Source organism: Pagrus major, chromosome 22 (genome assembly GCF_040436345.1).
Source record: "Pagrus major chromosome 22, Pma_NU_1.0".
NCBI classification, from domain to species: domain Eukaryota; kingdom Metazoa; phylum Chordata; class Actinopteri; order Spariformes; family Sparidae; genus Pagrus; species Pagrus major.
Window position 1 is genome coordinate 26024069 of NC_133236.1, and position 14603 is coordinate 26038671.

Genomic DNA, 14603 nt, shown 5'->3' on the forward strand with positions numbered 1-14603 from the left:
GGCAACGAAAGTAAGCTGGCCAGACAGCGTTTACCCTGGCACATAATTCATTACACGCGTCAGTGCCTGGACCAACACCGTCCATTAATTAACCATGCCTAGAGAATCCAGTAGCCTACTGAGAGGTTAATGATATTAACTTCTCTATGCTGTATCTTCTGGTGATACACTTTTATGCAAAATAAAAGATTTTATTGTGTATGTAATAAAACTAATCTTCTTGTTTATATGATTATCATATGAAATAAAGACTTTTCAATGAAACTGATGCAGATCTTATTGTAGAATAGACAACATGGGTGAGTGAAAGGTGAAGTGAAAGTGTTGAACTCTGTAAGCCTGGGTACACGTGAGCTACAAAGTCACGTGATCCCTTCTATTCAGCCAGCTGAGTCAAATATTGACATTTTATTGGATGCTTTCGTAGAACAGGCTTTTGCCAAGACTGGACTTGGACTTAACCAGTCAACAGTCAAGGATCACAGTGTTTATCATGACGTAGCGGTCCAAAACACCCCCCTCCTATTTAAGGGAGTACTGCTGCCACATCCTCAAGTCAAAACAAGTTTTTCTTTCACCGGAAATGAGCATTTTTCTCGATTTCTTCTGACGGTATGTTCACACTTGTTGTCATGCAGTGAAATTTTCTTGAACGTACATTTTTTTTTTCCTCTGTTTAGTTTTTATCTGTGAAAAAAACACACGGCAGCCAGCTGACGCGGCATTGAACAAACCTCGGAAATCCCGAAGCCTTTACGCAATTAGAGACAGCACCTTTATTTCGTCATTATTTTGTAATTACCGTTTTATCACCGACCCCGTTTGGTCACACGAAATAAACTGTTTTAATTGATGTATGCTATTTCGCTTCAGAAAACCATGTTGGCTAAAATTATAATGTATTCGCAGTAACATATTATAAAAGCGCCGTATTTCATGTATGTGGCCAACACAGTATCCTTAAAAGTTTGTGATTACGTCACTTTTCCCATCGTCTGTTCCAGCTAACATCTTCGCAGGGAGATGTCTTCAAAATGCGCGAGTTTACCGCTTATTTACAACCTTATACTGGAAATTGCGGTATTTCCGATGGTACGTTAATGCAGCGTGCATGGCACGGACGCAGTTCCGGAGCAGGGCGGTTTGAACCGGTACGAACCATGGCGGAGCCGTCAGCGGAAGCCGGAGCAGGTGAAAGTCAAAATAAAACTAAAAGAACTGTTAGTTCCATAAAACTGTAAATAAAAAACACTGCGACGTCGAAGCAAGTGTGAAGAGTGATTGTGTGTGTACAGAAAAGCCCAACACAACATAATTTGTTGATGAAACTTAGGCTATTTGGCTTCTTAAGGAATCTTTTAATCCAACATCGAAGCACGTTGGCCGCTACATCCTTTACTTCGAAAGGCTCTACCGGAAGCCGTGTTTCACATCTCGGGGAGCTTGACGCGCGTGCGATTTGTTTACTAAACCGTCCAAGTAGCATAACGGTGAATCTTTGTCTCGGCTTGTCCGTCGCGGACGGCTTTTTAAACACAGCTCAGACAAAGCTAACTATCTTAGTCGCCGTTGGATGGACAGGAGGGCAGGAATGAGAACCGATGCCGCTGGTTAGTTAGTCCTGCTTTCGCTCGGACGGATGGCCAAATGCGGCGAGGCGTGTACTCGGTGAACTCTGGAATTAACGGGGCTGCCTGAAAGAGCCGACAGCTGCCAACAACAAGAAGGTAGCTGCTGTGTTGACCCTGGTTCCCTTCCGCTTCGGTTGTTTTGTTCCTGTGTTGATATTCAAAGGGTGTCAGGTAGCTAGTGGACGTGCACTTTACCGGTGGCTAGCTAGCTTAGCAGCTTAACGGTAATGTTATAATTAGCCAGCGACCTTTTGGACGAGCTGGCTCATTTTTTTAAGTGACGCAAGTGCAAGTCATCAAAACAGCCGGTGTCAGTCACACTTGGTGTCTGACTACATTTTCTTTCTGTGCGTTGCTTGTGTTGTGTGATTGATTGTTAGTTAATGAATAACACCATTTTCCTAAAATGTATCGATGTCTTTCAGATTGATACAGCCGCCAATCTTTCTCCGTGCTGTTGGCCATCATGGAGACCACTCAGGTGACTTTGGCTGTCAGAGGAGAGACGTCCCCAGGTGAGGCTTGACTAATGATGAAGTGATCAACACTTGTTAGGACATAATCTTTATTAATCTATGTATTTGAATGTTTTCTGTAACATGTATCCTACATGATTTGGGCCATGTGAGCATTTTATTATTTAGGAATACATCTCAGGCATGTTGACATCAACATATTTTAGTGAAAATAGTTAGAGGTGTCAGTCATGTTTTGTTTTTTAAATGTTGTTATATCAGATTAACACACCAATTTGAACATTTTCAGGGGAGGTGATTGCAGTTGTTGGTAGCTGTGAAGCCCTGGGAAACTGGAACCCTCAAAAAGCTGTGATCTTACACCCTGGAGGTGATGATGGGTAGGTTACATGTTATCTATAATGCCTCACTCATTATAAACACGCCGTTGAAATGTGACAGCATGTTGTTTTTCCCTGCACGGTTGCAAAAGGTGGTCCTCTAAAACATGAATGTGTTTGTTGATTCCCTGACAGAAATGCGTGGACCACAACAATCACTGTGCCTAAAGGAGTTGTGTCCAAGTACCGCTATTTCAAAGGCTTCTTTCTGGAGTCGAAGGTGAGAAGATACCCCTGTTTACATTGTGGTATAACCTTAAAAACAGGGTTCGAGTTACATGGGAGCCAATGTGAGCCGAGCTCCCATAAGGTAGGGTAAAAGTAAAATCTCAGATCTGTGAGGGTCTCTAATACATTACCAACAACCGTTGTTTTAATCACAAATAATGCATGTTTCAATCAATTTTTACTTTCAGAAGAACTACGTACCACAGACTGTAATTCTCTCTCTCTGGGGTGTGCGCTGTCCTACCTTTTCTTCTTTGAATTGAATAACTGCTGTTGTGATCTATTTCACAAAATTGTTGCAAGAAGTGGGCTGCTGTGTGTGTGTGTGTGTGTGTGTGTGTGTGTCTGAAAGTTAATCTGATATGGACCACATAATGAAGTGATGAATGTCATCAGTGATGGCAATATCCCAGACTCCCTTACAAATCAGGTGATTTTAAGAGTTGATGCATCGTGAGGAGAAACTTTGTGAAATGGCTGTGGCAAATTTTAACTCATTGGTGCCTTCATGTAAATTCGGCATTAACTACACTACATTAAGATGTTTCTTTCTTTGTAAAAAGTGTCAGTTTCTTTGCGGTTTTGCTGTAAAAGCCTGTTACTTCTTCGTCGGACTCCCTTAAAAAACCCTCAATGATACATGAAGACATTTTTTCATTGTGTAAAAAATGTATCCGTTCTAATGATGTCGGTGTAGCTGTACACATCTAGAGCGCGGCGCAAAGCGAATAATTTTTTAAAATTTTTCTATTTCCATCCTAACGTTGGTTAGGGTTACTTATCTTAGAGACCCCCACAAAGCTTATATTACAACTCGAACCCTGCTTAAAAATCACAGATTAATTTGCTCATAGTTGCGTAAGATAATCTTTTGAAAGCCATAATGGCTTTTACTTGCTAAAAAAGTTAAATATTGCTAAATTAAAAGCCAGTGTCACGTTTTTTGTTGTCACGATCTCAGATATTCTGTTACATGTTACCTTTCCATTTCAGCTCATCAGCAGGAAGGTCACTAACAGGTTCTGTAGTTTGTTTTTGTTTCACTAACTTTGAAAGAGTGTGTTATAAATTCACAAGATTTTGTCTATCAATTTCCCTATATCTGTGTTCAGGCCCTTAGAAGCAGCTGTAACGCATTATTGGGGACTAGCCAGCCCTACATGCGAGGTAATAGTTGCCAGTGTGCTAATGTATTCATGTTTGTAAGTCATACTTAAAATTTAAGAAACTGAAGTTACACCCACAGAAATAGCAGCAATATATATACAGTTTTCTTGACTAATGAATCATGATTGTTCAGGGTTTCTCTTTCCCTAGTGTAATATTATATTTACCAAAATGTGGTGCTACAAAGGTATTGTTTCTATAATTAACAATGGCTTTATTACAGATAATGAGATCACCCAAATGTGTAACTGAAGTAACGTTTCCAAGTTTTTTTTTTCTTCACTAACAAACACACTTTTCAGATTTCAACCCATGTTGGCTGACTGCCCTAGAAGGGGGACTGGTGACTATAATGCCTCTAATTCTTTTCTCACACTCCAAAAACAGCACGGACGCCAAGACTGAAAAATAGTTCAATGTGTTTGATTTGAAAACCCTAACACTGTACCAAACATTGGAATTGCAGAGTGCAGGTGGTCCCTGTCAAGTGATAGTCAATATGTGGGAGACCCATCATCAGCCCCGCACGATGAGCCCCACAGGTATAGAACAACAACAAAAAACGCTGGTTGGGTTTGGTGAAGAATGTCATACTCAAACCCCCTAAAGATCTCCCATTCTCTGCCATAGCACTTGAACAGTTACCCATGTGACAATGCTAGATGTCTAATCTCAGTGAGGAAGAGGCCTGGACTTGAGGGATCTGACCATTTGTTTGTTAGAATTAACCTACAGTCACCTGATAACAGTGTTTTCCTCTGTCTTATTTGCCAGTGTGTGTAAGCTTTGGCAAAGATCAGGGACAACATTTGCCGGAGTTATCTATATTGCCATAGAGGAAACTCTACAGTGCAATACATGAGCTGATATTGTAGACCTCTCTAGTTAAAACGCCATTGTGTTGGCCCAACACAGACAAAGCTCATTCAAATTAAGCTTGATTAGCATAGTAGTTGCAACCATATCTGCACCCTGCTTGATGTACCTTTGTGACCCCAGCCTGTCACCCCATCCTTGTTTTGTCCCCCCCCCCCCCAGAAAATCATACAAAAACACTATCCCTTTCCCGTGATTGTTACAGATATGACCTAACCTTTAACCTAGACGACAGAGTTGTAGTTATTTTGGAATCAAATGTATTTTATTTCAGTCCACCCTTTTTGAAGTCGAGGCAAATCAGAGCAAACCAACGAAGGCTTGAATTCGGCATCTCGTTTAAAGAGTACAAACAGAGACTTTCCTCTTCGTATGCAGGAAATGCTCTGGTTTGATTTGACCTCTACTTTTGTACTGTAAAGATTCTTCTATCATGTGTCTAATGCGCTTTTCCTTTATTGCAGCATCGCACCAGAATATTGATGACAGAGAATTTGGAATTTACAGTAAGTAATAAAAAAAAACTCTCTTTATACTACTACTTACTAATACTACTTTTTTACTGTATGCAGGTTTAGAGTAAAGCTCCAATAGATAGCAGTACTTTCAAACTAAATTGCTCAATCCGTCAGGGGAATTGACTTCCCTATAGACCGCTTTGTAGTCACTTCCTCTATTTTGTACAGCAGAGGTTTCGAGGTCATTCATCATAACAAAACAAACAGTTGCCTCCCTTCTGCTAGTATCGCTGACATCAGTTCTCTGGTCAGCAGTCACGGGAGCCAAAGTGGCTATATGTTGTCATCACACGCTTCCTGTCTGTGCCCTCCTTTTTCTTTTTTCTACAGATGGGGTGAAATGTGTCGACTCTGGCTGGCTGACGTGCCAGACAGAGATTCGCCTGCGTCTGCACCATTCTAAGACGTCTCCGGTGTCCATCACTAAGAAGAAATTCAAGAAGTCTCGCTTCAGGTAGGGAAGGTCAAATTCGATACCCCCCCCAGAGAAAGTTTGCCTTGAAAGTGACATGTTCAGTGGATCATTACAGTGCTCCTATTACATGACCTGTTAGCTAAGTGTAACAGAAATCTTGCATACATACTAAGAAAGAAAATACACAAAGCTTTCAATGTGATCACATCTGTGTATTTACTTAATGGATTTTTTAATTTACTTATCTGTACAGAATCAAGCTGACATTGGAGGGCGTAGAGGAGGAGGGAGACGAGGAGGAGGAAGCGCTCAGTCCTACATCATGGCACAAAACGACTACTTTGGAGATCAGCATGATCAGTGCCAATGGATACAAGTCGCGCCACTCGCAGCCTGAATGTGGGTATGCACTGGAGCCCTCCCAGTGGACCGAGTACAGCATCCACACCATGGATCCAGACAACCTAGAGCTCACCTTTGAGTTCTTTGAGGTAAAACCCTTTTGAATACTGCCTCTGATTAGCCCATGTCATGCTAAGCAATTTGATTTGTGTTATTGTAAAAGGAAGAGCAAACCAGGCATCATGATGAGATTTATCTATATCAGGTTTGTACTGATTGCATGTATTTGTTTACAGGAGGATCTGGGTGAGCATGTAGTTCAGGGGGATGCTCATCCAGGACACGTGGGCACCGCTTGCCTCCTCTCTTCTTCTTTCGCGGAGAGTGGTAAGGATAACGGAGTAGCCACACTTCCCATTATGGGCCGAAATTCCAGACAGACCATCGGGAAAGTCAGAGGTAAGATACTGTACAAAAGAATTCCAAGCTGGCTGAAAAATGAACGGACTTGTTTGTAAAGTCTTTCTGTGCTTATCAGTTTACATGGTGTTACTCTTGTTTTAGTGGATTATCTGGTGATCCGGCCCATTAAGGGGTTGCAGTGTGACATGAGCTCCTCGTTCACGAGGTACTGGAAGAAAAGAAGTGCTCTGGATGTGGGTCACAGGGGCGCCGGCAGCACACACGCAGCCAAGTGAGTCCTAACAACAGTCCCTTATAGGAACAAATGCCCTGCAAAGAACGCAGAGAGAAAACAAATAGTTTAAAGCACAACAGTGTGTGTGAATATGGTTAAATACAGCTGCGTATCCATGTCAACAAACTCTGTCTAACTTGTGTTTTACAGGCACCACAGAGTCAGGGAGAACACAATCGCCTCATTTAAAAGTGCTGCTAAGCATGTAGGTTACACAAAGGATTAAAGCTTGAGTTAATATTTACCTTTAATACTGCTTCTGCCTTACTCATTGTCAATTCAAATATTTGTAGGGTGCCGCCTATGTTGAGTTTGATGTCCACCTCTCCAAGGATGCTGTTCCCATTGTGTATCATGATCTAACATGCTGCATATCCACCAAGAAGGTAAAATATAGACCTGTTGTACTTCATAATGAACAAATGACAATATCCTGTATAGCATTTATATCTGAAATGTTACACTTCTCTGTTGGTATTTTTTATTTTCCGATTACTAATCATGAGTTGATTAAATAAAGAAACAAATGCATGTCACTATTTAAAACAATGTAATTCCTTCTATCGTCTTGACAGAAAAACGACAAGACATCTCTGGAGCTTATTGAGGTGCCAGTCAAAGACTTGACATTTGATCAGCTGCAGCTTCTGAAGGTAAAAACCTGGAATGATGGCCAAATCTATGCTAAGTTGACAGAAACTGAAAAAGTGGATAATTATTAATATTAGCAACACCTGTCTTTTTTTCTTCCATCAACCTACAGTGTATTCAGAAAGTATGTTACAACCTTATGCTAGAATCGTTTAAATCATCTATCTACATTCAATACACCGTAATGACAAAGCAGAAAGAGAATTTTAGAAATTTCTGCAAATGTATTAAAAAAACAAACAAAAAAACATCTTCTTTCCTTTTGGCCCCCTTTTAATAAACAAATAACATGTGTTTTGATGAAATCATTTGTTGATTTGTAGAGAAGTCAATGTATGCTTTACTTTGTTTAACAGCTGGCCCATGCCACTGCGATGAAAGGAAACGATGACAAAGGTATGTCCGTGTGCCAACTGGCATAACATGTTGAAAAGCCTGTTTTGTTCAGTACAGTTTACTTACATACAAACAGACATGCAGTGTTGATCAAAGATTGCTTTGTGTGTATCCCCAAGTGATGTAGACTAAACGTATGAGTAGGTCAACGGGTAATTTGTGTGATGATTTAACAGCACTCTGTTTTGTTTTGTTGTTCAGATCTGCTGGACGATGAAGATGAAGTCGATGAGCATCAGCCATTCCCCTCTCTCTCACAGGTCAGTTACTTTATGATAGTAATGACTATTGAAGAGCTTATCTAATCAGCATAACATAATTTTTAAAAGTAAGTACTACCGTCTCCTTGTAGCCTACTATATAGAATCCTTTATTCTTTTCTACAGATTTTCCAAGCTATTCCTGAGCATGTGGGCTTCAACATTGAGCTCAAATGGATCTGCCAGATGAAGGTGGGTGTACTTGGTCAAAAGGGTCAATTATTTAATCATTTGATCAATAAATGGGGTTAAGGGGGTCTCCAGAAGAATAAGACATGCACTGTTTTTTCTTTTAAGTCACTAGAAAAGTGTATTGCAAAGAATTTTGTTATTTTAGAATTCAGTGTGAAATAAAAATGTAATGTCTTAAGAAGCTCATGAGATTAATGCTTTTTATTGACAGGACGGGTCATGGGACGGCAACCTATCTACCTACTTCAACATGAACACCTTCCTCGACACCATCCTGTCCTGTGTTCTGCAGAAAGGCGGAAAAAGGCGCATTGTCTTCTCCTGCTTTGACCCAGATATCTGCACAATGTAAGCACAGTAAACAGGATAAAGAATGCCCACATCATATTAGGCTGTACACACGGCATACTATCCATAAACACAATACCTTCACTTGGCAGTGCAGTTGTTGTCTTCCACAAATGGATCTTTTCAACCATTCAAAGGTTACAGAGAAAGAACCATAGAAAGCCTTGTCTCAAAAGGACTCACAAATCCCATGTATTGGCACAATTATTCTGAATACTCAGTGTAGGCTGTTTTTAAAGATTGCGTGTTCATTCAGCTGCAGTCAGTTCAGATTAGTGCATTTGTAAGAATCACTGATATGAAAATGCATGTGTGTGTTATAACTGCTGCTGATATCATTTTGTGGTTTCCCTCAGGGTGCGTCAGAAGCAGAACAAGTACCCCATTCTCTTCCTGACTCAGGGAATTTCAGACCGGTATCCTGAGCTGATGGACATACGCTGCCAGACTACTCAGATTGCCATAAGTTTTGCTCAGAGTGAGAATATTCTGGTAAGCATTTGTGGCAGAAAGTCAAATATTTATCCACTGAATTTTCCAGATTTTGTAAAACTTTTAACAGAAAGGTAGTTTCACACTTACTGTTTTATGACAGTGCCACATATATCTCAAATCTGTAAGCACAATATGTAATAGACATATCTTTTAGATGAAAATAGCAGGATTTGAAAGCCCGTCACTTGAAACAACAGTCCAAATAACACACAAGTCTGCTAGCATAGCACTCTGTCAGCTGACAGACGTGACAGACGTGACTAAGTGGTTTTAGCAAGTGCAAAATGGACTCGAGACAGCTAATGCAGCATAATCTGACGTTAAACACACAAGGAGCTGAATTAGCGTACTTGCTACGTGTCATGTGGACACACAAACTTAACCAATCTTTAAACCAACAAAAGACTGAATAAGTCTGGGGCTAGTTTAAGTTTGAGGTGAGCCAAATTAAACTACTTTTCTTGTGCCTTTAGGGTATCAGTGGCCACACCGAGGAGCTGCTAAAGAACCTCTCCTACATCGGGGATGCCCAGTCTAAAGGCCTGGTGGTGTTCAGCTGGGGAGATGACAACAACGACCATGAGAACAGAAGGAAGCTGAGAGAGCAGGGAATTGATGGGCTCATCTATGATAGGTGAGCTAAACGCAACATGCTTATGTAGCTGCCATGTTGTCTGTTGATGTTAATGTTCATCACTCCAGTCAAAGGTTAAATTATCTTGAAAATGGAAAGATAACTAATGACTAAGGAAATGAAATTGTAATATTTTGTATTTGGGGATATTATAGGTTTTACCCTGGTGCCAAAGGTGAGCCAAAGGACATGACACAGCCTCTACTGTGAGCTATATGAAAAGACATGTGCCAGTAAAGGACATGCAGATTTTGAATAATCATCATCTTTAGCTTTGAAAAACAAGCTTACTCAACTTTCGTGCCATCTTGTTCTGATAAACATTCCCATGATTGTGTTTCCAGCTACAGTCTGCCAGTTATGCAACACTGTGCCCTGCAAACTCTGTTCACCCTGAATCCACACGAGTTAATAAGCAGGGCGTCATACATTTGATTACTCATTAGCTTTTCGTTATGCTGCTGAATCATAACAGCCTTTTTCATCAGCACATTTTTTTAGGGTTCAATGTTATGTAATCAAGCGTTGGCAGGCATGCTAATCACTTGGCACCTGCCATAGCTGATGATGAAATTTGCTTGATTATTCACTGAACAGGTTGTTGGTGAGTGTGAAATTGGTACACAGCATGTACCAGTGCTGTTACATAAAGATGGGGCTGTTGGCAGGATGAAAGAGAATTTCCCCCGGTCATAGCAAAGCTGAGTGGCCAGCAGGACCTGTTTGTTCAGCCGTTTCACTTCTGTGTGTCACTATACAATGACATTTGCTCTATATTCATGTTTGCACCTGTTGGCCCAGACTTGTACAGACCCCTACAGAAAGCAGACTCTATAGGCTTTTAACCGTACAACCCGTCTACAGATGTAACTTAATTTAACATCTTTAACAATTTTAAATCTCCAGGTTGTTGTTGTTATAACTGTGCCTCTTTCTTACAGAATTTGTGAATGCTTGGTGCCATATTTTGATTCAAGGTCTTCAGGTTTCTGTAATGTCTCTCTGCTTCCTGGCTGTGTTTTGTTTATTTACGCACTCTACATGTCATGGCTGTTTTTTGGCTCCACCCTCAAACGCTGCCTGAAAGCTCCTGTCTTACTCATTATTAATATGCAGCAAGAACAAAATGATGTGCCTTGAGAATGATGCAAGACGGTTGACTTTTCATACCCGACACCTCGATAGTACAGTACTTGATTTTTGGATTGCATTCAAAATTGATTGGTCAACTGCCATGTTTATCATTTTTTAAGGCTAGCTTCCCTGAATGATTGCTAGGTCACTTCTGTTTTTTAATGGCTGTGTCTGGTTTTGTGTATGATTTTGAAAGGCCTCCTTATCTTATGCTTGGTATGACAGTGATATTCAACTTGTGGCTTGTCTAGTGCACGAGACACTCTTACTTGACATATTGATTTCTGTTTGAACCAAAAAATAACGTGTTTGCATTTTGAACAGCTTTCAACTTTTAATCTAATTTGGTGAATGTCCAACAACAAATGTGAATGACAGCCTCCCCTACTCACTATGTGTAGCCTGTTAATGTAATGACACTGAATGGGGCGAATTAACTCAACAAACATTGATCCAAGAGAGTCTTGCATTTAAGCCTCAAATGTGCAGCTATTCAGATGTCACATGATGTTTTTCACATGTATGTTTTCTATTATTTGCACATATTAAGTTTAGATCATCTGCTTGTGCTGCAGTTTGATTTCTTTACAAAAAGGGGTGATTGCACCGGATGCTCGTTGCAGACTTGAAAATGAGTTACCATGACCTTCCGCATCAAATTAGTTCATCAAAATATGATTTGCCATCTTGGACTACCACACTCACAAAGCTGGCTATGTGTGTATTCACTGCAAGAGATGGGGTTGATGACTTTATTCACTCAGAGTTCATCCCAAACAGATAGTACTGGGCAAATGTTCCACTTCTGTGGTTATTATTGGCTGGCCCTAATCCCATCCATGGCTTACCCAAACCTGAACCTTGTGATACACCCAATGTCATGAAACACATGAATGTCCGACACGAAAGCCTGCATAGCTGTGATAAATGTTCCTTTACCTCAATAGAAAAGAGGATTTAGGTTAGTATAATGAGTGCATTTTTTTCCATACTTGCCTGGTGAGGATGTCGGCCGCTCGTATGATTTAAACGTAATCTGCTTAGTTGCAGGTTGTAAAAATAAGCTACCTAAATAAAAACTGATAAGCCAGGGTCCAGACCAAAACGTAAACATGCTAACCTCTAATTTTATTACACGAGTCAGGCTCTCGGGCATCGCTTCGCAAAACACTGCACAGGCCAGGCAGGTAAAGGTGAGGTAATGTATAGATGGTGTCCAAAATCCTTTTAACTAATTAAAAACAATTAGAAAGGGTTCTCATTCTCACTGCCAGATGGCGCTCAGTACAATCATCACCTTAGCCAGAATGGGAGATGTTGTTTTTGTGAACATGCGTGCATGAAAAGATGAGTGTGGAGCGACAGTATGGTAACATTACCCCGTGGCTCATTAGTTTAGAGCAGAATCAGAGCAGTCTTTGTAGTTTCCATTTTGCCTGGTGGGTGTTCTACCATCTGTGTTTCACTTATATCAGGTAACATTTTGTTTTAAGTGAGTACAAACGACAGATGTTGTTCCATTGGGCTACTTAGTACTGTTGGGCAATAATTCATTTTCATCAATTCGCACCCTTAGTGGATTGTATTTTAGTAATACAAACATACCATCACATCCTACAGTGTCACTGACAATAATATGTTGCCTAAAACATTGATTCCAAGCAAACTTGTATTTAATGTTACAGAATGTGTTGCTGAAGATTTTGTTTTACAAGTGTGAGGAGTGTAATAACTGTGGAACACTTGATTATCTTACATATGCCATGTAATATCATATGTAAGCATTTTTTTATTCCACTCTGCTATCACTTTTGTTTGTGAATGACTGATGGCATGTAAAGAAACTCGTGAGACACCAGTGCACACTTACTACCGTCACTGATCTAACTGAAGCATGTCTCTGCCTTTTCTCTCAGTATCTGTGAAGACCAAGGAGAGCAGCCAAACATCTTCCAGGTAGAGGAGCAACACACCCTGGGGGAGGTTATTACAGAGGAGACCCTAAAGAGCTCCTCCTGTTCCTGCTACTCCATGCCTGCCTGCTTTGCCAACAAGGCCCGTACTGGCAGCGCTGAGTCCGACTCTGGCCTCAGCTCTTCATAAATTTCCACCTTTCAGTGGACCTCAATACACAATACACTCAAGAGGATTAACTTGGCGATGGATCATTCAACAGAAACATATACTTGCTCCAAAATGACAGCTTAGGTTTGTGTATATATTCTGAAATTGTCCGAAAAGTCTTACAAGACCAAGAACCATCTTCACTCCACTCCACTCTACACAATTACAGGTTTAGTCGATTGTCATGTATCTTCACTTAAGTTTTGTTATTTATGCTTTCAGTTGAAATAGATAGATGTTTTGCCAAAATACGAAGCCAGCCATACACAGGTTTTTATTTTTAATTTTTTCTCCCTGTTCAGGAATCAGAACAAGCTGTACAGAGGTGGCATAATGGTGGAACAATGTCAAATTTGGAAATGATGTGTGCGAAGTGCTAAACATTAATGCATGCTGTATTTTACGGGTGCGAAAGTGACTGAACTGCAAATTGTCATACAGTTTATGACAATGCAGGATTATGCTGTTTTTCTGTTCCTGTTGCCGTCTTTTCTGTGCACATAGCCATTACAAAGTGTCTAGCGCATCCATTATTGGGCCAGGTGTGTATACTACACGTAGTACAAGCAGATGTGTATTGCGGTGGTGGTGCAGGTTGTCATTAATGAATGCTCTGGGTGAATGGAGTACATGACTAATTAATCGGCTCGAGAATGGACTGTTGAAGGCACTTGCTGCTCCTCTCCAACCCATCCTGCCTTTTAAGTATTAATAGCTATTATTGTAAATTAAACACAGCAAACTGGATGTACTGTAACATTAATCCTTTTTATCTACTTGATTTAAGAAAAGGAGAAGAATGTTTTATTGCGACAGTGCACACGCATATCACAGCCTCAAGGGGGAAATGGATGTCTGTTCTTACTCATCATCTATTAGTATAGACTTGACTTAAGATGTCTGTACAGAATGAACAAATACTTCCTATAAGTCCTGTTCAACCTCACAACACCGATACCTATTATTGCATTGCAGACTATTTTTGGGCACAAATTAAACTTGTATATGAACTTGCTGGTTAGCTTAATGCAATGGTAATGCTGCATTTTGAACACAGCAAAACAAATTTTAGTATGCTACCTGCCTCAGTCTCATCGCACAATCTCTTAACTCCAAACTCTCATGACGTGAGTTTTGCATGGTCTGACTGAAACAAAGCTACTGTTTCAGCAAAGATGAGTGTAAATTCGACATGTAAATAAAATCAGAACCTATATTTGTTTATTTCGTCAGGGACTTTTTTTTCTATTTCACATCACTTGAGTTTTGGTTGTCCTTTGTACATTTTGTTTTGCTGCCGGCTCATCTTGCTTATCAAGTAATACGGAGTGATTGTTTTGGGAGGATTTGCATTTTGCTCTTTTTCTTCAAAGTGATTCTACAGTATCACCGTTAGCAAGACGCTAGTTCTGGCATAAAACATCTGAGTTATTGACAACACTAAGCTTTAAAGGATGGGTTTGCAATTGTTCAAGTCTGTGAACATCAGTCAGGAGCCCAAATGAACATTACAACAGGTGTGGCTTGATAGTACTCTGTTGGGACAAAACCCAACACTAAAAACAAAACTTTTAGTGTAGCAGTTAGAGTGAATATTTTAACTCAAAAAATGGTGTCTTTTCAAATCAATTTGGGATCT

The 14603-nt window shown here is 40.3% G+C and overlaps 1 protein-coding gene across 3 annotated transcripts; it reads left to right on the forward strand.

Moving 5' to 3' along the window:
• The first annotated feature begins 410 nt into the window (after positions 1 to 410).
• On the forward strand, positions 411 to 14180 carry gpcpd1 (glycerophosphocholine phosphodiesterase 1). 3 transcript variants are annotated; one of them, XM_073492261.1, is made up of 20 exons: positions 411 to 612; positions 2057 to 2146; positions 2397 to 2487; positions 2623 to 2707; positions 4349 to 4424; positions 5223 to 5264; positions 5607 to 5730; positions 5945 to 6182; positions 6330 to 6492; positions 6598 to 6727; positions 6881 to 6935; positions 7024 to 7116; positions 7306 to 7383; positions 7738 to 7777; positions 7979 to 8037; positions 8164 to 8229; positions 8441 to 8577; positions 8934 to 9069; positions 9546 to 9706; positions 12757 to 14180. In XM_073492261.1, exons 2-20 carry the CDS (start codon positions 2098 to 2100, stop codon positions 12941 to 12943), a joined length of 2010 nt encoding a protein of 669 aa, XP_073348362.1. In that variant the 5' UTR covers positions 411 to 612; positions 2057 to 2097; the 3' UTR covers positions 12944 to 14180. The 3 variants fall into 3 exon arrangements, with proteins under 3 accessions (XP_073348362.1, XP_073348361.1, XP_073348363.1); XM_073492260.1 differs by lacking the exon at positions 411 to 612 and adding an exon at positions 1426 to 1727; XM_073492262.1 differs by lacking the exons at positions 411 to 612; positions 2057 to 2146; positions 2397 to 2487; positions 2623 to 2707 and adding an exon at positions 3862 to 3882.
• The last annotated feature ends 423 nt before the right edge of the window (positions 14181 to 14603 follow it).

Excerpts from the sequence above, each read along its gene's own strand:
- gpcpd1 (XM_073492261.1), top strand. The coding sequence starts at position 2,098 with ATGGAGACCACTCAGGTGACTTTGGCTGTCAGAGGAGAGACGTCCCCA. Across the intron at positions 6,728-6,880 it reads GGCAGCACACACGCAGCCAA|GCACCACAGAGTCAGGGAGA; the intron begins GTGAGTCCTAAC and ends TGTGTTTTACAG. Across the intron at positions 6,936-7,023 it reads TTAAAAGTGCTGCTAAGCAT|GGTGCCGCCTATGTTGAGTT; the intron begins GTAGGTTACACA and ends AAATATTTGTAG.